Here is a 22,662-nt window from a genome sequence, read left to right as displayed (position 1 = left end):
AAATTACCACCATAATGTCTTCCACCGATTCTCTCCCGATTGGCTTTTCCTTTACAAAGACCGTTCACAGAGCCCCGGAAAGCATCCGTATCCGTCGTCCCGACCGACACGCTCGTGAACGTGGCACCCGTGGCCACCCCAAACGCGCCGGCAAACGACCGCGTGATGCTCTCGAGGGCGGCCTATGCCGCGCCGTGCACGACCGTGGGCGAAGGGTTGGCGAGCCTGGACGCGGCGCTGGAGATGTTGATGACCCTGCCGCCCCCGGCGGGGAAATGCGCCATGCATTCCGTCGTGAGCGCCATGGCGCTGTATACGTTGCCGTGCATGAGGTGCAGGAAGATGTCGGCGGTTGTCTCGTGAACGGGTCGGTAGTACTTCATCCCTCCGATACAGGCGTTGTTGACGTGTATGTCGATGGTTGTGGTGCCCAGGCCTTGGAGGGCCTGCTGGACGACGAGGGGGCCGAACTGGGGGTATGTGACCTCCGCCTGGATGGCGATGGTCTTGCTGACGCCGAGGCGGCGGCACTCGGCCAGGGTGGCCTCGGCTGCTTCACTGTTGGAGGCGTATGTGATGGCGATTTTGTCTAGTCCTTTCCGTGCAAATTGGATTGTGATGGCGCGGCCTATGCCTCGTGATCCGCCGGTCACAACGGCTGTCCTGCCAGTGAGTAGCCGTGGCTGTCCGGAAGAAGAAGCTGAAGACACTGCTGATAAAATCGAGGTGTCGAAAGGGTTTATGGATGGGATTGTGTGTGAATAGGAATTATGTCCATGTTGAAAGTCACCGGATCTGTCTCATATTCGAGTTGATCGGGTTCAGAGACGCGCATTAAATGGATAGAATAAGGGGGTGACTGCTTGTGAAATCGAGGCTGAATTTCAGAATCTCCGGCGGAGACGATGAAGTTTACAATTCCCGTGATTCTTTCAAACTAGCTAGAAGTACTCTTTTTGAATCTATCAAGTCGTGATCACAGCTACCTTTGCACCTTGAGCCAAGGGAGTTATTAAGTTGAAGCTGTTCTAACCCTGCGATGTTGGCCCCCATGCCGTCATTACTTAGGTCGGGCGGGCGGGCGGAGTCTTGGGCACCTTATTCTCCGCCCAGATGGAAGTTGCACAACATTTTAACTCTGATGAATGGTGGTGGCATTTGTTCAGTGGGGTGAGCTAAAAGTGTTGGTTTCCTTGGGCCGTTCAGTGTCACGAGCTTCTCTCGGGTGTCCGCTACGCAGCCATGGCATCTACATAGTGGAAAAGCAGAGGTGTAATTAAGGGGTTTATATAAATGTGGTAAGGCTAGGAGAGCTAGGGAAGGGGTAATAAGTAGAAATAAGGCTAAGCTAAAAAGACAAGGCAGTAAAAAGCTAGGTGCAAGGGTAGCAAAATCTTAATTATATAAATATATAAATATTTATTTTTTATAAATAAAGTTTCTTTCTTTTTTTTAAAAATAATATATTATATTAATTTAATAAGTAATATACTTAATAAGAGTTATATATAAATATATATTTATATAATATTATATAACTTTTTTTAAAAAGTAATAATATATATAAAGTTATAATAACTTATATATATAATTATATATATTATTATATCTTTTTATAAAAACTTAAATAATATTATATAAGCTAAAAATAATAATATATATTTATTTTTATACTTTAAGCTTATTAATATTATTTAAAATATATAATATTTTTAAAAATATTAATATAAAGTTTAAGCTATTTTTTTCTTTAAGTTTAATTTTAATAATTTATTTTTTATATATAATAAGGATAATATTATATAAAATAAAAATAATATTATATAAAATAAAGATAATATTATATAAGTTAATAATAAGCTTATAAAGAATTAATAAAAGTTTATATAAAAAGATATTAATAAAAACGTTAAGGTTTTCTTTATTATATAAAGTAATTTTAATTATAATATTACTTTTAAGGATATATAAATTTATATTAATTAATTTTAAGTTATATAATTTATATTAAAGGTATATTTAAAATGCGTGCATGCCCCTTCTGGGACAACCACCCATGTCCTTTGGATTTCTGCTTTTAGTTAAACATGTCCGTGCACCATACAGGGGTCAAGTTGCTTTAATGTACCTTTTCTTGGCAAGTGATATCTGAGGTAGTCTATTGCATACGTGACCTTGCCACCCACTCGTTTACCTGTGCGCAACAATGCTCACTCTCCTTTTTGCATAAACGCTGAAAGCCCTCATCCATCTCCTCCTTGGTGTACGGTGTATCCGTGCGCTTACATACTTGACGAGAAAACCCTCCTCTGGTAAGAGCCCTTCCAAAATCCAGAATGAGCACACTGCGCTGGCCGTGATCGTGATTAATCACTAAATTACGCAGCTCGACGTCTTGGTGAAGCACTCCTAATCCATGAATCTGCTTCAATTGCGCCTCGACATCCGTACGTAGTCGCGCAAGCCATGCTTCGTCCGCGCTATTTGTACATTGGCTGAGGAGTGATGAACCGGCCCAACTGAGCAGCAGGAACGCCGGGAACCGACCGGGGCCCAAGTTGTGGTTGGTTTCGTCCTCGGAACAGTCGACCAGGCCCACACATACCGGGATGACTTTTCCCTGTATCGCGCGCAACTTCTTGTATACCCTGTCCTCACGCTTCAGGGCATGGACCGTGTCAAGGCCCACGGACTGCTCATAGGTCCGAGCAGCTTTCGCAACGAGTACATAGCCACCTGGTTCGATACGAACTTTGAAAATTGCGGACACAGCGCCGAACTGGCCAGTGTAAATTGCGTTGGGAGTAGGACTACGCCAGATCCGAGGGCTCTCCTCTACATCAGACTGCGGGCCACGTGTGTGCGGCAGGTCCACTGAGGTTCGTGCCATGGCCAGCAGGTCGGCTGCAGAGGTAGGTGGCTTCTGGCAATGAGGATGCTGCTGATGGACTGACCAGTTGGGGCATGACGGGTCGCCAGCTGTTTGGTGCATGAGCGAGCTGATACAGCTAGATGTGCAAAATGGTACCGAGTTGATGTGCATTGTCTCAGCAGGTGGAGTCATGCACATCGTTGCCTCTTCCGATGGCATGCATGACGATGATGGCGTACGTAGCCTCCTGCGCTTGGCTGTGCCGTACTGACACGCATCATCTTCATCTTCCGTCATCGTCTCTGAACGGGACCTCTTGAGCTGGGTTGGTGCGCGGGTGCGGCGGCCGGGCGCATCCTGAGCTTCTGTCCAGTCCGGGTCAGAATCTTTTGATGCTACCGACAAGAAGCTTTTGGACTCATATGATTGCTCCCTGTCCCGCGGGGTTCGCCAGATCATTGACGATCTGCTTGCATGAGCTTGATCGAAATCGGCGTCTGTTAAATGCGACCCGGTGAAGAAAGACAGCAGAATGAAACAGCTGAGCCGGGCCAGAGGTGATTCCGCTAGCCACTTGAGCCAGGGCCCCCTATCGTGAGCTGGTTGCGACAACCGTTCTGGCGGGCTCCGAATGCGTGGTAGTAACAAGTAGTCGAGGGTCGTGGGATGGTTAGGTCGAATTCGAAGAAGAATATAGCTCTCGCCTGTGGTGATGTAGCCATACCGCGCCCCTTCGGACAGAAGGGTTGAGTATATCTGTGTGGCAACCGCTGCAAGCCATCTCTGATCGAGTGAATTATAACCGCTGTCGGGATTTCCGCGAATAAACACATCGTCAGGAGGCCGGGGCTCAGCCCCGTCTTGTCGGACATCCTGTATGAATTGCCTTGTGTCGATAGTCACGTCCTCGCCCAGGGCACGCTGGATGAGACCGCGCGTAAGTTTGTGTGGGGCTTTAGCCTCTCCGACTATCAGAAGGCTGCTGGTTTGCCGTCTCGGAGGTTTCGGGACAAAGGAGCAGTAGTAGTCTCCGGGGCCTGCCTTGACCTTGATCTTCACTTCCTCGACATTGCTTTTGCTGTCCCGAGCCTCGCGCGGAGAGGGGTCCGGCGAGGACATGTTCTGGGCGACCTGGATCTCGTCCTCTACCCTGCTGTTCCTCTCGATCGCTTCGCTGTCCGTAGGCAGCCGCTCTCTTGATCCCGGTGACAATTCCGAAGAGACCGAAGATGTAGCCCTTTTCCTCTTTCGCCCATGTAGCGCGTGATCAGGGACCGTGATCGTCCTGCTATGCGGCGCAAAGACTATGTTGCCCTCTGTGCTTTCACCACCATGCGCCGCCATCGAAGAATCTACATTGTATCCGCCACGATGTAGGACGGCAGTGATAGCGTCGCGTAGGGAGGGCTGTCTCAAAGCAAACTCGGTGATCCATTTAGCTGGTTTGTAGAGAGTGTCGACGTCGAACAAGTGCACAGCGGCCTCACTGTTAATCATGCACAACTCACGGCCTGTCGCGTCGACATGAAGGCGGCAGGGGAATTCGGGAGGAAGGGAATCGAAGTCGTAGAGGCAGGAAAATATCTCGTCGAGGAGTTCGCGACCTCCTATCCACGGCGCCACCTCGGCCTGCGCGAGACGCCCCTCCGGATCGGTGATGGCGCCCTGTGTTGTGGTCTCTGGGTCCTTATCGATTTTGTGGGTGATGGCGTCCAAGGAAATATGGGCATATGACGCGAGATAGTCACCAATTCTTTGGGGGTCAGCATGAGACCCCATGGTAGCGTGTGGGGACGGGACGACGATGGTGATGTTCTGCGTGGGTTGAAGTCTTGGGATCCACGAGCCGGGTGCGCTAGTGGTGGCTGGCATGAGCAGCGGCTGCCGGCCCGCTGTACCGAGGTAGCCGATCGGTGCCGATCGGTCTGGCGGGGCCGACCCCATGGCCGAGGCCGACGATTAGCCGATAACCAATCTCACCGGCCCAGGAATAATTGACAGTTCAATAACGACGATCCAAAGCATGTACTTTTCTCGAAGACTACTTAGGTGCACAATTCCAAACAACGAGCCTGAAGTAACCGAAAGAACCAGACTTGGAATCCTCCACTACCTTGACCGGTATTTCAACCGCAAATTTCTTTGTCCCTATGCCACTGACCTCGAGGCCGTGTCCCAGATGTGCCTGCCCACCAATCTGCTGTCTTACTTCAAGAAGTATGACCTCAAACCATGAGCAGTCTCGGCATGGTTTCGCAAGTGCATTTTGCTGTTCAGCCGCACCACAGGCACACAGATTGGGTAGTCCGCAACTGCATCGTCGTCCATCGGATCTAGATGGGTTCTGATGAAATGCCTGGTCAGAGAGTTGTTGTTATAGAACTCGGGAGTTAGAGATGGCAAGTTCTCGTCTGAAGAGGATAGAGTAAGTGCTTTCCAAACGCATACGAAGCATCTGCGCACTTGTCCGACCTGGCCGAAGACCGAATTTCTGAGCTTGCGGGCCCGATCCAATGCATTAAGCTCCGAGTCGATCTCCGGGGGCGGAGGGGGCCGTCGCACAGCCGGTTTACACCACATCTGATTGCTCATGTTCAGAGGCTCTTCTACCCGACAGTAGGTAGCAACAGCAAGTACTGCAGTAGTCCTGCGTTGGAATTGGGCGCTGAGGTCGTTCACAAGCGGTGCCTGGAGTGCCTCGAACATTTGTTGCTGAGCTGTACTCATGGGAGGACACACTCGGGCGGCGCTAGGCTCGAAATCTCCTGGGTTCCCTTGTATCTGGCGCTCAATGTCCTCAACCGCTTGTTTATGCGTCCATTCTTCCCTGATCCTCTTCACCTCGTTGTCTCTCAATTTGCCCATGAGAGCCCTGCGCTGGTTGGTAATCTTCTGCCGTTTCTCTGCCCACTGTGGCCCTTTTGGTACTTGAGACAGTTGCTCTGTCAATCGAACATATTGGGGGTTGTTCTTGAGCGCGTTGGCTTGTATGCGAGTGAGACCGATGGGTCGCCGTGAGTTCCTCGAAGACCCGTGACTTGTGGCTTGTGCTATCAGCTCCTGCTGAGGCTCCTGGGCACGATGAATCGCCCATCTATGTAGAGTTAGAACCATTATGTCAGAATGTAGTAGTATGGCACCCAAATCGGCTACCTACAAGTCTGCACACACGTTGCGATTGAGATAGTGTTTCTGGAAGGTGTCTGAACTAGGCGCGTGGTCCAGCACCAGATTGCGAAGGGCTTCACTGATCGAGCCTAATTTTCGGCTTAGTCCAAGGTCTAGGGGACAGGAGACGGCTGCTTACCATGTTGGTCGAGACTGTTGCCTGCCATATAACGGAGACTATAACAGATCGTATTACGCTCGAAGCCCAGTAGCAGTCCGATCCGTTTCACCCACCCGCCCATCATTCCTTGGCTAATAGGCTGGTTGCTCATGGAGAAGCCGATACTTGTCTTGACACAACGTCGAAAGATGTATCTGCCTTTGATCTCGTCTTTCAGACTCAGTGGCAATTCGTTGCCACTGGGGTGAACGCTAGACAGATACTATTGTCAGTGCTTCCAGTTCAGATTGCAGGAAAAGCACAGGGACCCTTTTAAGGCGCAAAGTTGCATTTTCCACTAACTGTAGTTCACTGAGCATATGCGGGTTGTCATTCAGGCTCTCTAACATGAAGGCGTGACGTCGAAAAAGAATCGCCAGGAGGAACACATGCGGGCTCAAAAGTAGACTCGGGTCATAGAGTATTTCCGGGACAATGAACGTCTTCCTGGGATGAGTCAGATACTATCCTTGGGACAAGATCGGGGATACCCTACTCTGCCTTTGGGCCAAGGTATTTCTTGGTGAATGCAACTATGAACTGTAGCACAAGTCTGGGAGGGCCTTGAGGGCTCTTGGGGTCACGAATGAGGAAAACCTATTTCATACGAAGGTCAAAGAGGAAATACAGGTTTACTGAGTAAGAGGTTGGACTTACTTAAATGTCCCCAAAAAGAAGCTCTGGAATTGAGCGTGGGCGTGATCCCTGTAGAGCCAGCAGAAGAAGGAAGAGCACGGCCAGCACACGCAGTTCTCCTAACTGGAAACCTTTCTCCGTTGTGCGAAGTGTGGTCTCGATCTGCAATCTCAGGTCATTAAGCGTCATAGACCTATTCTCCCGGGTCTTGTGTGTGAGTTTATGACGTTTAGATAGCTGCACGAGACCCTAGAATATAGATTAGAGTCCTGGCTGCCAGTATAGGAGATATAAGGGTGACAATAGCAAATAGTATAATTTCTCCGCCCGACTCAGCTAGAGCAGAAATTCTTTCCAGCTGTATTACAACTTACATTGTGCATCATATCACGGTCGATTTGTCCATCGATCTTCCGGTAAGTCGCCCTCTGAAAAGCAAGACGGAAACAACACCAGAACGTGATAAGTGATTGTCGAGAACGAACACGGCGCTTCATCCGGCCCCCAGGACCAGTCCGTTGGCCAAGATACCAGTTCAGAAACCAAAGCACTGTTTTAAAGTTGATAACTAAGAGTTGATGCTTCGAGTTGTCCTTTCTGAGAATTTTGCTGCAAAAGCTGCAAGGAAGTGTTAATTAGGATGAACAGCGACGAATATACAGCCGGGTCAACTTCAAACAGCCCGGAAAGCAGAAGACGAGTGACCACGTACCTTTCCCACATGCGCTCGGTGTTGGCTATGAGAGTCTCCGTGCCTTTGGTGTACTCCTTTCGCTTAAAACTATCTGTATCTGTGGCGTCCATGCCTCTCCGATAGTACTCGTCAAATGCGACATTGCCGTCGAACAACGCTTCCGGATCGTCTTCATCCACCTCATCCAGCTCAGCAAGTTCACCCTCTGGCAGTGGAGCTGAGTCGGACGCAAAGGTACGCAGTTCTTCTTCAATTTCGGCAAGACTTTCCATATCATTATCACCATCATTGCCTTTCTTGCTCCCCAGGTCAAGTTCCCAGTCGTCGTCAAGCTCAAGATCGAATTCTTCATCAAAGCCAGACTTGTCATCAGAGTCGGAGTCATTTATGTCGCCATCCGGCGTAAAAGCCAAGCCTAATTCCGAGTCCCAGGAGCCTTCGGGTATGCTCCTCCGAGTTGCACATGGTCCTCGCGTGCCTCGGTCCATTGATGTTAAGGCAGACATTTCCGGGCCGCCCGGAATTGTACTTCGAGTATGCGGCTGGTTCCTGTTTTTTCGGCTTCCCTTGCCCTGGCTATTGTACCTTGGCATTTTGCGAGGTTAACCAAGAGGAGATGAACAGCAACTGAAGAATACACGACAACTTGTCAAAGAGAACGCTTCATAAAAATCAGATATCAAAGCCAAATCGCTCCCTACGTGAAAGCTCCATAGGCTCTTCTGGTTCAGGGGTCGGCCCTGACTGAAAAGGGAACGATCAGACCACGAGGCCGTTCCGTGACCTGCATGTGCAGCCTGATGCTAACCTCCCAGCAGGCAAACAGATGGCTTGAAGCAGTAAGATCATCCATGGGGTCTACGCACTATCTAAAGTCGGTTAGCCAGGGGAATCGCACGTGCGCATGCTTGAAACCCTGAGCCTCCACCATGAAAGTGTAAACTCAATGAGAAATCTACACGACTATGCTTCGCAGTTGACTGTCGAGCTGTTACTGCCATTTCAGAAAGTTGAACAGGAGGTTGGAGCCGGGCTAGGGATTACGCTGTAAATGGGGGAAGAGCGTGCGTTGGAAGCAAGGAGACGGGCGAACCGAACAGTGAATAAGCTGTGAAACCCTTGGCAGCGTTTTAGCGCTTCGCTAAGATGCGCTCGACGCATATTTGCACGCAGTCTTGTCCAATGGTGGCTAGCCGTCCCGTCACCGGTCACCAGTCACAGCAATCAACCCGCGGGAATAGCGAAGGAATGCCTTGAGACAATCTTTGAATTTCGCTAAGCTGCGATATCTGTTGTGGTTCATTGCATTTTTCAGGCTCAAATAACTCGTTAAGGGGCTATTCATAGCATACGCCACACATCTTCTCTGTCTCCATCCATGTCTATCGAAATATGTTCAATAGGCGGCCGCATGATTCTCGTTAGTTAGATGGCACGGCCAACACCATGCTGTAAAGCAAGTTTAACATGAGTATATTTTCCTTGCCAACTCTTCCTTGCAAGACGTGCACCATGCCGGAAAAGAGCGGACACCGTAGGCTTCAAGTAGCCTGGAGCCTGGGTCAGTTCTCAACACACCGCAGAACTTTTTATCCAAAGGATGCGGTGTCTTTATCCCCTTTCGGTCAACCTTGAAACAGCTAAGTGTGAAGGGAATCAACTTTTGGGTGATCAGGTTTTCGTCCTCACCGGCTGCGAGCCGCTCTATCCGCGATCCCTCGAGTGAGAATTGGACAAAACCGTTCGCAATCTCGTTAGGGGCAATCGAAAATCCCAGTTCGTACATCGACAGCGGAGTATTGAGGACGTCTTGAGGGGCCCCTACTGGAAGCCTACGCCCTCTCCTGGTCTCAATACCTGCGTGCCGATAATTGGGCTCACAGATAAGCTCATATGTATAATCAGCCTTTCATTTTCCGTTCAGGCGTTGGCGGAAATCAGCAGTAAACAGCTCATGTATCCCAGCTCCAAGCAGTAAATAGGCATTCTCATCGCCCAAGCTCACATCGTTCCTGTAAAACACACGATGAACACCAATAGCCGAGCCTCGCAGTAATTTCACTGGAGACGGGAGAGAGAAGACACAAAGGGCAGCTCCTGCTGATACGGCTGACATGCTATTTCGTCAATTTATCAGGTTGCGACTTGTTTCACGGGCAAATGGTAAATACTTACGGGTAAGCTTCATGCCATTCTATGGCTCCTTGTCCGTCCTCGCTATCCCGGTCTCCATCACTGCCCTCAGCATCTTCGCCTGGAAAGGGTGTCCCTCTGTCTATGCCGTCTGTGCCGATTAAGAAAGCATACTTAATTGTCACCTCATTATCGTACTCGGAGAGAATATCCCTAATCAAGTCTTTCACCTGCTGGCGAAGGCCAAGACTCCCGTAGCTGCCGCCCATGAAAAGAATCGCAAAATGTCTGCCCAATTCGATCAGATGGATTATCTGCTCTCGTATGGCTGCGAGTCCCAAATCGAAAGCAATAGCAAATATTGCTCGGGTCCGTTGGGGCTCGAGCGCAACAAGACGTCCTCTGCTGTGAAGTGTGATCTTGCGACCATCACGTATATAGGCCCCATAATCCAATTTATGTTTGATACGTTCAAAGTCCTAAACGAATGCGGTCAGGTCGTCCGGGGTGACCAATCCTCGAGCAATCAAGGGAGAAAGCTCCTCCCTCAGGACCTTGAGGACTTCCCTGTTCGCGATGTGGCTCCCGCCTATCGTGCCTATGTTCTGTTCAGATACCCCGAGTAAATGTGCAGGTACAGAATGCAGGGGCTTACCTGGAGGCCAGTAGTTGCCAACACTAGACACGCTGCTGTGGAGCTGCCCATCCTTAAACAAGCTGTTCTGCACTTCCAGGTTGGTACTGCTACTTCCACCGTCAACAACCATTAGGTTAAGGTGAGGACCTGTAACTATATCCTCGAAGAACCTGTGTCTCTTTTCGAAGTCGATGTCGTAGAGAAGGTCACTATAGGCCATTGTCACATAGGAAGTACCGGCCTTTCCTTCTTGAACTGCATAGTATACCGCCACACCAGGCCATAAGTCTAGTAAGATGGGGTTCAAATATCCCATGAGCTTTCCGACATTTATATCGGATCGCCGGCCCTTGCCGGCGCATATATAGTCCGGGATTGTGACTACAACGGTGGTGATGGAGACGTTTGCCCTGTCTGCTTTCGATATGGCCGATTTCTGGAGACGTTTGAAATACGACCGAATAGCCGAGTTCAACTTTTCCGTGGTAAGATGCCCAGAGTTGATAAGAGGAAGGAATACCTCGGACCCTAATCAATGTTCAGATCAGCAGGAAGCCTTCAGGACGAGGATGATAGACTAACCTGTTAAGCTCACCAGTGCGGCTTGGCTCGTCACGCCCGCGCAATACATCGCGGCATGCTTCAGGGGAAATCTGTCCGGGTTTTTCTCGGCCCGTAGACCCGTGACGATAATACCGCTTTGATAGGCTGCGGTCGCAGCGAACTCGAATATGCTGGGGCACGAAGGGACACCTGGCCGTGGAACTTGGTGGATCTCTAGTTTGGTTCTACCTGACGGTAGAAACGCCAGTGTCATTTTGGAGTTTTGGGCCCCAAAATCCAAACCAAGTGAACTAAGTATGCGGGAATGCATATTAAGCGCGTTTGTTACATGTAGTGGGCCCTGGATGTCTAAGACTTACATTAATCCCCGGTCCTTCTCAAGGCGCACCATGTCGTTCATTTTAAGTTGCGTTTTACAGCGGCAGTCAATGGAAAACAGCGTTGAACGGTTAACATACGTCCGCTGGTAATTAAGCAATCACAGATGCCATCAGGTTTCGGCGACTAATATTTTCCCGTCCAACATATCATAAAGAGGAGGGGCAAGCTAGTCAGGCGACCTGCAGCTTCGTGCAGTCACAAAGCTCCATCCCCTTTTATCAACCTAAATACCATTAAACACCCAAATCGTGAGAGGCACTTTTATTGATTTCCCGGGTGCATTCGGAGGCCAATAATACCATGGAATCCTCTTCCCACGGCAGCGACGCTCCGCAGCGTATATCAACTGGCATAAACTAGGGATCTCGCAACCCAAAATTCAACACCTTTAAAGATCTTATATTAACGGTTTCACCCATTATACTAGGCCTAGGCTTTAATATTTGCCTCAGTCTTAATCAAGACGCCAACCGGCATGACCTTAGGTGTTGGATGGATAGCGATATAAGCCCATAGGACGCCGGCTGCAGTCGGTTAAGGTGGAAACCAGACCGGTATGAATGGAAGGCTACTGCAAACTTTCTCATGGATAAAAAGTGGCACTTTAAGATTACCAACCCTATGCATAGTGGCCATTTACTTCACATTGAAAAAGCTTATAGAGTCGCGAAACTTTATCCTATCGTTTTACCGGCGAACGCACAGAATGCTACTGGCAGCAGGGCAGCTTAGAAATCAAGAGCATCGACATCGCCACCAAAAGGACAGGAGATCCACAAGCGCAAGCGACCAGGGGAGTCACACCCTTTGTCGTTAAATGTAACACAATTTAATGTCTACGAAGTGCGAAAGGAAAACGGAGTAGCCAAGCGAATGGCCTGCAAGCACTGCAACTAGGAATCTGCGTACAATGACTTTAGCGTGGTTACCCATCTCACTAGGTATGCCATTTATTAGCAATTAAAACGGCTCCATGCAGACATGGGAGATAGCCTCAACTCGCTAACCAGCGACACTATGGAATCTGTCGACGAAATAGCATATAAGCTTATGCACCTTCTCGATCTTATCAAAGGCAACCAATTTAACCGGGTTGAGGTGATGCATGGAGAGTCAGCGTACGCCCACCCAGCTTCCACAGTACGCCTACCCAGCTTCCAGCGTTGGCCCACCCAATACTTCCTTTTCTTAATATTATATTAATAAAACTAAGTACTTTTTTAAGTTTACCTCGTATATAAAAAGCTAGGGTAGCTATTTTCCAATTTAAGCAATACTTTAAAAATACAAGCAGCCCCCAGAGCGCCCAGAGCGCCCAGAGCACCCAGAGCCCCCAGAGCCCCCAGAGGGCCCAAAGGGCTTAGAGGGCCCCGAGGGCCCAAAGGGCCGCGAGGGAGCAAAGGGCCGCGAGGGAGCAGAGGGCCGCGAGGGCGCAGAGGGCCGCAAGGGCGCAGAGGCCGCAGAGGGCGCAGAGGGCGCAAAGGGCCGCAAAGGGCACAAAGGGCCGCAAAGGGCGCAAAGGGCCGTAAAGGGCGTAAAGAACCGCAAAGGGCGCAAAGGGCCGTAAAGGGCGCAAAGGTAACTTTTAAGTTATAAATAAAGGGGTAGCTATAAGACATCTTTAAAATAGCTATAGCTATGCTTTATTAATAATCTTATAATATTAATATTTTATAATACATATAGCTAATTTCCTTATACTAGGTAAGCCAACGCTGAAAGCTAAATGGGCGTACTACGGAAGCTAAGTGGGCGTATGCTGACTCAACTTGCCGGCCTATATCTTTAACTCACAGCTGGAAATTTTGAAGCTTTGCCACTCATAATCATATAAAACTCATTAAACGCAGGGACCGCATCCAGCTTCGTATTAGTACGGGTTAAGAACGAAATCAACCACTTGTGTGAGCCACGCAAAACGTGTTTGTATGATATTGGTTTTCCTTGCCCTAACCGTGATCCGTCTTGTGTACCCTTACTGCCCTCCGGAATTCGCGTTGCCCAGAAACCACAATTGCGTACTTAATAGCTTCTACTTTCCTACCCTGGGCACCTTAATCGCCCCTTCTGCCACTATAAACTCACCTAACATGGCCACGATGGTTTCGTGCATGCCCAATGACGCTGCTCTCCGTGTCCACTCCGCAAGGTCAATTTCTTCCACCTCGGACACGGCCGTCCCCTGACTTCCGCCCCACTCTTCATCTTCCAGGAGCCATCTACGCAAATCTCCAAGAGGAAGCTCTACCCCGCCCGTGTGATGGTGGAACCGCACGCCTGCAGCCTCCCCGGCCCGTTCCGGCTGATCAAGTGCTGCTTTCAAGATACCGTCGACGACAGTCTCGAGCTGAACCAGATCGAACACACCACCCACACGTCCTCTGGCGACGATGGGTACAGCCCGCAGCAACGAAGAGTAGTGGCGCATGTTCTGCACGAGCTCTAGGCCCGGCGCAGTTTCGGCGGTCCTGTCGCCGCGGCGGGAAATGAGGCTTGGGCGGTGGATCCAGACCTGCCAAGTTGGGAAGCGCGCGTTCAGTCTTTCAAGGAAGCACTCGCTCGCCCACTTGGAGGCTATGTAGCCGTGAGCCATGGCTGCCGAGCCGGTCCCAGGGGCCGATCTCTTCGCCGGATGATAGGCCGCGACTGAGACGGGCCTGAAAACGAAATCTGTTGGATCCTGTTGCTTTCGTACGCCATCTGCATGCAGTTCCACATCCTTCGCCGCCGTGACTGCCCTTGCATCCGCGATGATATGGCCGACAGACACTGTCGAGATGAAGTGGAAGGGAATGGGGCGGTGAGCACTCATGCGAGCGAGCTCCTTGGTGGACTCAACGTTGCACCTCCGGAGCGAGGCATATGTCTTGAGGTACGACATGTCTGCCCCATTATGAATGATGAGGTCGGCCTCGTCAAAGATACGCTCGGCATTGTCGTGTGACAGGCCCAACGAGGGAAGATGTAGATCACCTTCGTGGATTCTGATTTTTTCATCTTCCAAGATATCGCGGCGGGCGTTTGTGTTTCGCATCCCAATGCAGTGCACCCTTTTTATCTTCGGATCCTGAACTAGAGCGCTCAGGAGACCTCGACCCAGATGGCCCGTAGCACCTGTGAGTACCACAGTTTTGGCACCTGCAACATTCGACGTTGTTTCGGGCAGACACAGGGACAAGAGACTTGAAGGCAGTTCCGTTTCTTTGTCCCAGTCGATGACTTGGTCAGTGCCGCCGAAGTCATCAGGCTGTTGCCGCTGCTCACGTCTGTCGTCAATCCAGCATGCCATTGAGGACAACGTACTGTGGTCGAACATGCGTATGAGCGGAATCCGGACATCAAATATTTCTGCGACGCGGGTACGCAGAGCCAGGAGCAACAATGACGTTCCCCCAATCTGGAAGAAATCCGTCCCGGGCATGATATTGGTAGAGTTGCGGACACCTTGTCCAATGACATCTTCCCATAGACTCTTCAAGGAAACCTCTGTCTCTGTCAATGTTTCAGAGTTCTTTGACATTGAGTCATTTTCCTGTCTTGGAAGAACCAGATTCGCTACTGCTTTCCTGTCGAGTTTCGCAGCGTTGTTCTTGGGCAGATCGCGCACTGGGACAATGACGGCAGGACGCATGTACTGAGGCAGACCGTACAGCCCTGATTGGAATTGGCGTATGTGCTCGTCGAAATCGTCCTCATGGCAGCTTTGACTGAAGACCACATGGGCCACTAGTACCAAGCAGGAATCAGCTGAGAGCTTGCGGGCAGTCACGACGGCTTGGCACAGCATCCCCTGTGCTGCAACCATGATGGCGTGCTCCACCTCGCTGACATCGATACGCAAGCCGCGCAGCTTGACCTGCGTATCTCCCTCTATGCGGCCCTCGACCATCAGCGCGCCGTCTTCTCGCCATCGGCCCAGGTCGCCGGAGCGGTGGAGGGTGCTGGGGCTTATCGGAAGGCCGTCAGGGTGCTCAAGTACGTCTGGCACAAACTTTTCAGCCGTCAATTCGGGATTGCCCAGATAGCCTAGCCCAACACCAGGCCCTCCGATGTATATTTCGCCTTGGACTCCCGGAGGTAATGGTCGCAAATGGCCGTCAAGCACGTAGATGGAATAGTTGGGCAGCGGATGGCCAGCTGGCACGAGCTCAAGATTTCGCGACTCAGACTGGGCCGTTGGGTCTGATGAATGTGGAACTGCCATGCCGCTTGCGGCCAGAGATGCCTCAGTCGGTCCGTAGAGGTTGCATAAGCGCAATTGCTCCTTTCTCAAAGAGAGGATTTTCTTTGGGAGGGTCGTCGGGATGCTCTCCCCGGTGCAGATTGCTGTCCTCCAGTGCTCACACTGGATGAGTGCCTGCCTACTGTGTTCAATCCAAGACGAATATTCTGTAGGTGTGGCGTAGGTGAGGGTCACATTATGCCGTGCCATGATGCTCCCGATGGCGCTCGCATCTCCACGCAGCTTTCTCGGCACCAGACATAGCAGTCCCCCATGAGTGAGCGCAGTCAGTATCTGCATCAACGAGACGTCAAACGTGGAAGAAGTCTGCTGCAGAATGATCTCTGACTCCAGACCATACATGGGTGGCACATGTTCAGCCCAGTTGCACAGCCCTCGGTGCGTCAACATGATACCCTTGGGCCTGCCAGATGACCCGCTAGTATACAACACGGCGGCCATGCTGTCCTTGGTAAAGGCGCTTCGAATCGGGCTCGCAAAATGTAGGTCATGAAGAGACGATACGTCTATGACCACCATACCTGGTATTACACCCAGCTCGTCGACCTTGTGCCTTGTATATTGGTCTACAAGCACAGCTCCGGGACGGCAGTCATTTACCATGGCTTTGAGCCGTGCCCATGGGAGACTGAGATCGAGAGGTAAGTAGACTGAGCCTAGTCGGAAAATTCCAAGGATGGAAGCAATCCACAGGTGAGTTGGCTCCTGAAGAACGGCCACCGGGGTTCCATGGCCGATGCAGGACGCTTGCAATGACGCTGCGACGGCCTTTGCGTGGCTTGAAAGATCCCCATAAGTGAAGGTTTCACCTTGTGCGAGCTGGATTGCCGACTCTTGGGGCTTTGACTTAATGACCTCGTCGATCCTTTGACTAACCGTCTGTGGCCACTTGGTAGGGACTGACGGGCCTATCTTGCCTGTCAGACAGAGTAAGAGCACGGCCTGGTCTATTCACGACTTACCTTGACTGAATCTAAGTGCCTCCATAATATCACTATTCTGGAATATGGTTGGCTCATCCAGTGTTAGAACCGTGTTCGCGGCAAAGGCCTTGAGAAGATTCTCGTAGCTCTTGGAAAGCCTTTCGGCTCCAGAACTGCCGTAGAGGTCTTTCTGTACTTCGAATATGTGAACACAATGGCCGTCAGGCTCATCTACGATGTCTAGAGCGACATCGTACGCCATCCTGAGGTTTTTGAAGTCCATGAATTGGAGGTCCACATCGCCCCAAGTGCCTTGAGTCCGCTGGCCCAGTCTGTAGTCTATAAAACACTGGAAGAGGGGTGTATACGTCGAGGAGCGTGGAACATCCAGACTAACAGTTGGTAAGCACCCATGTACGTAGGTAGCCGTCTCAAGGCGTCTGTGGAATGGGTAATTAGACTTACTGTGTCAGAAGAGCCGGGAACGGAAGGCCTGAGTTAGCCAAGGCAGCATATGCTTTGTTCCGTGCATCCTGCAGTAGGCTCTCGAACTTTGCCGATCCTTTGGTGATGAAGCGTAGCGGGAGCAGGTTGACGAATGTACCGATCATCTCCATCGTCTGGTCCTCTGTACGATTCGTGTCGGCAAACCCAATACAAATATCCTCCGCATCAGGGGCATATCTCAATATCAATGTCCTAAACACGGCGAGGTAGAAATGAAAAGGTGTTACTCTTAGCCGGCGACACGCAGCCTGGACCTGTGATTTGGTCTCCCTGCTGATCCACAAGACTGCTTGTTCGTTCTCAAATGCTGTCAAAGGAGGTCGTGAGGTCGCTGTGGACAACCTGAGGATAGGAAGAGGCAGAGGCAATGTTGCAAACTCCGCCCTCCAGAAATCGCACTCTGCGCTGAACCTGCCGGCCTCAAAGTCGGCGTGTTGCTTCTCAGAGAACTCTGAGTACTGCCGTGTATCTTTCCTCTGATCTGGATCAGTGTAGTAGCTAAGAAGCTCTGTCAAGAAGACCTGGAAGGATGTACCATCGAAGGCGAGGGGATGCACAACGAATACGAGAAAGTGTTTCTCCGGTGAGAGAGAGAGGAGAACCAGACGCATTGTGCTGCCTCTTTCCACGTCAAATATCTGGTTCTGCAATAACTTTGCCATCCGCGTCACCGGTACCTCGTCTTCTGATTGAATCTTTTGGACTTCCAATCTGAGTGTGCTGGTGCCCATGATTCCCTGAACTGGGGTACCGTCTCGCACGAAGAAACAGGTCCTGAGCGATTCATGCTGCTGGCCAACAAGACGTACTGCATGTTCAAGCCTCGCGATATCCAGGTTGCCGGTCAATCGCGCCCATCCAGTATGGTTTAGGCTTGTCTTGTCTTCCAACGACGCCCATAGGAACCAGAACATATCCTGACTAAAGGACAATCTGAAGGAGTTCTGGATGATGGGGTTGGCGATTCTACTGAACTTGCTGATAGTAGGCTCTTCTGAGGTCTCTTCGATCTCGGATGAGCAGCTGGTATCAGTGGAGTCCCTGGTAACGGCTTCTCCGCTAGACTGGCTGAATGACTCCTGGGACTCGCTCTGCTCTGCCGAAGGTACGTGACCCACTTGGGGAATCAAACGCCCGGGGATCTTGTCAAGGACAAGAGCCACCAGGTCCCCAATGGTGACACCGTCGAGGATCTTGAGAACAGGAATGTTCACTTCAAAGGTCTTCATGGACCAGCTCCGAATCTCGACTGCAGATAGCGAGTCGATACCCAATCCATCTAGACGTAGACCTTCCAAGTCTGTGTCTTGAGTGTCATCGCCCTCGTGCTCGAACAAAGCCCGGATCTTCGTCAAGAAGGCATCTCGAATAATTTGTTCGACCTGTGCATGATCCGAGGCTTCTGCCAGGCGTGTTTTGATTGGAACTCGGTTGGACTTGACAGTGGGCTCAACTTGTTCGTCCATGTGCAGATGGCGGATGAAGTGACTCATAAGAGGATCTGATCTCCAAATTGGTTGGATTAATTCATCAGCACCGACCCTTCGAATTCCAGATACCAGCTCGGCGGGAGCAAGAGAGTCCGGGGATCCAGCCATCACGGCCTCCGCAAAGAGCTCATGAAAGTCGTGCTCGGAAGTGGCTATGTATGCCCCTGACCGGATGTTGTTCTTTGGAAAGGGGGTTTTACCCTCTGCAACTAGCTGGGAGATATAGCCAACCCCATATATAGGGCCGATGTGCATGACTGACGCCGCTAGGCCGAGGTTTCTTCTCTGCGCTGCCAGGCTGGACATGAATAGATTGGCAGCAGTATAGTTTGCCTGGCCAGGATTCCCGATGATTGAAGTTGCCGAAGACAAAAATATGAAAAATTCCAAGGTAGGCTGTTGGAAAAGGTCATTGAGGCAAAGGCTCCCTTGAACCTTTGGTTGCATGACATTCAACAAGGCGTCCAAAGTCATGCTGCGGAGGGGGGTATCTCGGAGAACCACTGTTAGAGTGAGGTACATTAGTACTTGCCAACGTAGGCTCACCTCACTCGAACTGATCAGTGGGAAAATTGAAATGACTACTTCACTTACTGGCGCCTTGGACAACTCCAGCAATTGGTGGCATACTCGAGGTTATTTCGGTATGAAGCGCCACCACATCTTCACCACTAGTGAGGTCGCTAGTTGAGTGATGAGTTAGTTTCAACAAATACCAAAGTACTCGTGGATGCTGCGTTTGAACTACTCACCAGCACGAAATTTTGAGGGAAGCACCAAGACTACGCATATCATCTAGCCAAGATTCGTCTACACGCGGGTTCCTGCTGGAGATTACGATGTTCGTTGCTCCATGGTGAACCATCCATTCACAAAGGGATTGTCCGAGCCCGCCACTAAGTCCAGCCAGCCAGTAGGTCCGATTTGGGTTAAACCTGACGTGGGAGGAAGCACTTTTGAGACGAACAGGCGTTTGAGTGCACAGCTTCCAGTCAACAATGGCAGCAGGAGCGATTTTGTTCTCAGATTCTGCAAGCTGTTGGGTCGAGACTTCAAAAGCATGGATTCGTGTTTCATCCGTGCTTTCGAGGTAATTCAATGACCAAACGAGCGCCGAGTTGAGTCGATCGCGGAGATCCTGGGCTCGAGAGAGGGATGGTATCAACGCTGTGCTGCTGAAGAGAGTGTCCAAGGTCTCGGACCTACAGAGCTTCGGGAGCCGTGATCTGATGCGTTTTCCAATGATCACAGTGTTCTCATGTGCTGAAAAGTCGACGTAGACAGAGACGTTGTCTGGGACTATGCGGAACAATTCACTGTCAGTCGCATTTGCGTGGACAGTCAGCCACGTGGAATCGATGGACACGGCTGCATCTGGATGTGTGATGCAAGTCACCCTTATCCCACGCGGTGTGGCTATCCGCAATAAGACAGTAGCAAAATTTGGATGGGGATCGTAGATCAGAATCCTGTCACCCTGACCGAGACCTCTTAGAATGTCGGATACTAGAATGTGATGCACCATGAGTGACAGGAGCTTCGTCTGAGAACCAGGGTCTACTTCCACGTGAACAGAAATATTCTCCCAGGGGCAAATAATCCTGTTGTTCTCGGTCGAAAAGGCCACAATACGGTTACCGGAGTCGTCATCCAGGCCAAGGACCAGGAACATCAACCCGAAATCGGAACAACGCACAGCACTACTCTCATATGCAATCAAACGTTCCATTTTGGCGCTAGTGGCCTGCATATAATACCTTACACCAAAAATCATATGCACTTATCATATCATGCCCTTTTCAACTATTAACCATAATTACTTATCCCACAACCCTTATAACGCCGTATTTTTTGCTATGCTATATATTTTAATTATCGTAAATCAATCTATAGTAGTTTTATAACTATATCCTATTACCTAACCCCCCTAAAGCTTTATATAATTTAAAGGCTGCTAAATATCAACTAAGCAAATAATGCCACTATTGCAAGAACTATAAAGTACTTTAATTAATAAATTTAAAAGCTAAAAAAGAGGAATTTAATAAATAGCATTATTATTAAGCTAAGCAGCCTATACAGGGCTATTTAATTAACTAACTTCCATTATAATATATATAATTTAAATCTTAATTATCCACCCTTTCTAATATATATTCTTATTACCCAAGCCTTCCTTAATTATCTTGCTTTAAAAAATAATTTATACCAAGATAAAATGCAATAATAATTACTAAATAACTTTAATTTATTCATTTCCCAAAGCATTATTAGCTAAGCACTTAAAAAAATTAAATAAAATAAGAAAACTATAAATATAATTACTACCTAACAAAACCACCTTATTTAAGCTAATTAAATTATTAAGACTTAAAAACTTTATATAAACTAGTTTATTTTTATTAATAAATCTAATATAAATAAAAGAAATAAGCTATAATATATAAAATAATTGCTAAAAAGCATTAAGCTAAAGAAACTTATACTTAGCAATAATAAAGATCGCAATATATAATATTAAGTGTTTTTAGCATTTATAATTATAAACATACTTAATTTATCTATATATAAAGGCAATATAAACAATTAGGGCTTTATTAACTTTATTAAAAATAAAATTTTACTTAAAATATTACTATTCTTAAGGCCTAACTTAATATTAATAATAAATAATATTAATTTCTACTTTCATAATAACCTTCAACAGCTATATAATTAGGCTAGCATTTAGCTTAAATATTTACCTTTATACTTGCTTAATTTCAACCCAATTAAGGCATTTTTTAATAATTTAAAAAAGCATATTTATTGCCACTTTTAATATTATAAAGATTAATAGCATATGCAGAAGGATTAACGGCAGTTTCTTATTAACTTAATATATAAGGTTACTTTAAATATAAAAGCAATTTAAAATTACTTTTAAAAAACTATAATTCTTAAACCAAAATAAGCTTAAATTAATCAAATAGCTAATTAATTATATACTTTAATACATATATTAACAATATATATATTTTTTAAGCTTTAATTACCATTATAAGTATTATAATATATAAGTAATTTAAATGCTTTTAATAATATATACTGCTATGCTTATTAATTAAGTTTGCCATAATACCTTAATTATAATATAACATATATTAATAATTATAAAATATATATTTATAAAAAGTATACCATAAAAAAGAGCTTAATTAAATAAATTAAATAATATATTATTTATTCCTAAATACCTATTAAAAGGTTTTTACCTTAAAGGCAATTAAATACACTTAATGCATAAAACAATAATCCATTATATTAATATACTTAGCATTTAAACAATTAACTTTATATAACCATACCTCCATTAAAAAAAGTTATATATATAATATAATTTCTATATTAAATAGCCTTGTTTCTATAATATTTAATAAGCAACATTTTATATATATATAATATTAAGAAGGTAATTGCCTTAAGTAATTAAAATAAAAAATATATATAAAAAGTATATTAATTGCAAGCTAGCTTAATGCCTAATTAGCATACTTGTTATTAAACTTATAACCTCTCTATTATACATTTAGTTTAATAATAACTATATTAATTAGCCAGCAAGCTAGCCTAATAATTAATACATTTCATAGGAAAGCAATAACCTTATAAATAAGGGAAGGTATAAGTTAATACCAACGGCAAAGTAGTTAAATAGGGGGCTAGCATTAATATATAACAACTAAGTTAAATTAACTCCAATTTAAATAAAAAGTATATTAGCTAATTATTAAATATTAAGGCTATTTAAAAGTTATAATTATATCTTATAAAATTACCTTATTAAGTATTAATTATATAAAAAGATAATAAGCAAATATTATTAAGTAGCAAAAATAAATTTAATAATAATAACTTTTTTAATAATTTAAAGTAATAAAATTAAACTTATAACCTTTTAATCATATAATATATTTAATTATTATTATTTTAAAGCATTAAAAGCTTTCCATTGCTAAATAAAAGGTAATAAAAAAAGTAGTTTATATAGTTAGGGAAGGTATAAGTTAAAGCAAATATAATATATATATGCACTAACTTTAAACTATTATAACACTATTAAAAAAAATTATAAATATAATATAATTTTTATATTAAATAATTTAGCTTTTTATCTTTTTATTAATAATATTATTATTGCAATTAATATTAAATTTATAAAGGAAATTAATATTTTATATTAAGATATAATAAGTATAAGTAGGTTGAGCTAAT

The 22,662-nt window shown here is 47.0% G+C and overlaps 5 protein-coding genes across 5 annotated transcripts; 1 reads left to right on the top strand and 4 right to left on the bottom strand.

Annotated features, from left to right (window-relative positions):
* Positions 1-182: 182 nt before the first annotated feature.
* Positions 183-4,816, bottom strand: INS49_005056 (uncharacterized protein; the record flags this gene model as incomplete). Its single annotated transcript, XM_043165843.1, has 2 exons — positions 183-658; positions 2,383-4,816. The coding sequence occupies 2 exons, from the start codon at positions 4,814-4,816 to the stop codon at positions 183-185; spliced, it is 2,910 nt and encodes a 969-aa protein (XP_043017606.1).
* A 261-nt stretch (positions 4,817-5,077) lies between these two features.
* On the bottom strand, positions 5,078-8,018 carry INS49_005055 (uncharacterized protein; the record flags this gene model as incomplete). The annotated part of the gene is made up of 5 exons (XM_043165842.1): positions 5,078-5,966; positions 6,030-6,129; positions 6,180-6,412; positions 6,504-6,647; positions 7,549-8,018. 5 exons carry the CDS (start codon positions 8,016-8,018, stop codon positions 5,078-5,080), a joined length of 1,836 nt encoding a protein of 611 aa, XP_043017605.1.
* A 2,124-nt stretch (positions 8,019-10,142) lies between these two features.
* Positions 10,143-10,520, bottom strand: INS49_005054 (uncharacterized protein; the record flags this gene model as incomplete). Its single annotated transcript, XM_043165841.1, has 2 exons — positions 10,143-10,261; positions 10,319-10,520. The coding sequence occupies 2 exons, from the start codon at positions 10,518-10,520 to the stop codon at positions 10,143-10,145; spliced, it is 321 nt and encodes a 106-aa protein (XP_043017604.1).
* A 1,706-nt stretch (positions 10,521-12,226) lies between these two features.
* INS49_005053 (uncharacterized protein) lies at positions 12,227-12,812 on the top strand (the record flags this gene model as incomplete). The annotated part of the gene is made up of 2 exons (XM_043165840.1): positions 12,227-12,385; positions 12,540-12,812. 2 exons carry the CDS (start codon positions 12,227-12,229, stop codon positions 12,810-12,812), a joined length of 432 nt encoding a protein of 143 aa, XP_043017603.1.
* A 465-nt stretch (positions 12,813-13,277) lies between these two features.
* Positions 13,278-18,384, bottom strand: INS49_005052 (uncharacterized protein; the record flags this gene model as incomplete). The annotated part of the gene is made up of 4 exons (XM_043165839.1): positions 13,278-16,396; positions 16,451-16,743; positions 16,877-17,655; positions 17,728-18,384. The coding sequence occupies 4 exons, from the start codon at positions 18,382-18,384 to the stop codon at positions 13,278-13,280; spliced, it is 4,848 nt and encodes a 1,615-aa protein (XP_043017602.1).
* Positions 18,385-22,662: the final 4,278 nt, after the last annotated feature.

Source organism: Diaporthe citri (genome assembly GCF_014595645.1).
Source record: "Diaporthe citri strain NFHF-8-4 chromosome Unknown scaffold_14, whole genome shotgun sequence".
Taxonomy (NCBI): Eukaryota; Fungi; Ascomycota; class Sordariomycetes; order Diaporthales; family Diaporthaceae; genus Diaporthe; species Diaporthe citri.
The sequence above is the reverse complement of the archived record's forward strand: the minus strand, read 5'-3'. Positions and strand labels throughout refer to the sequence as shown.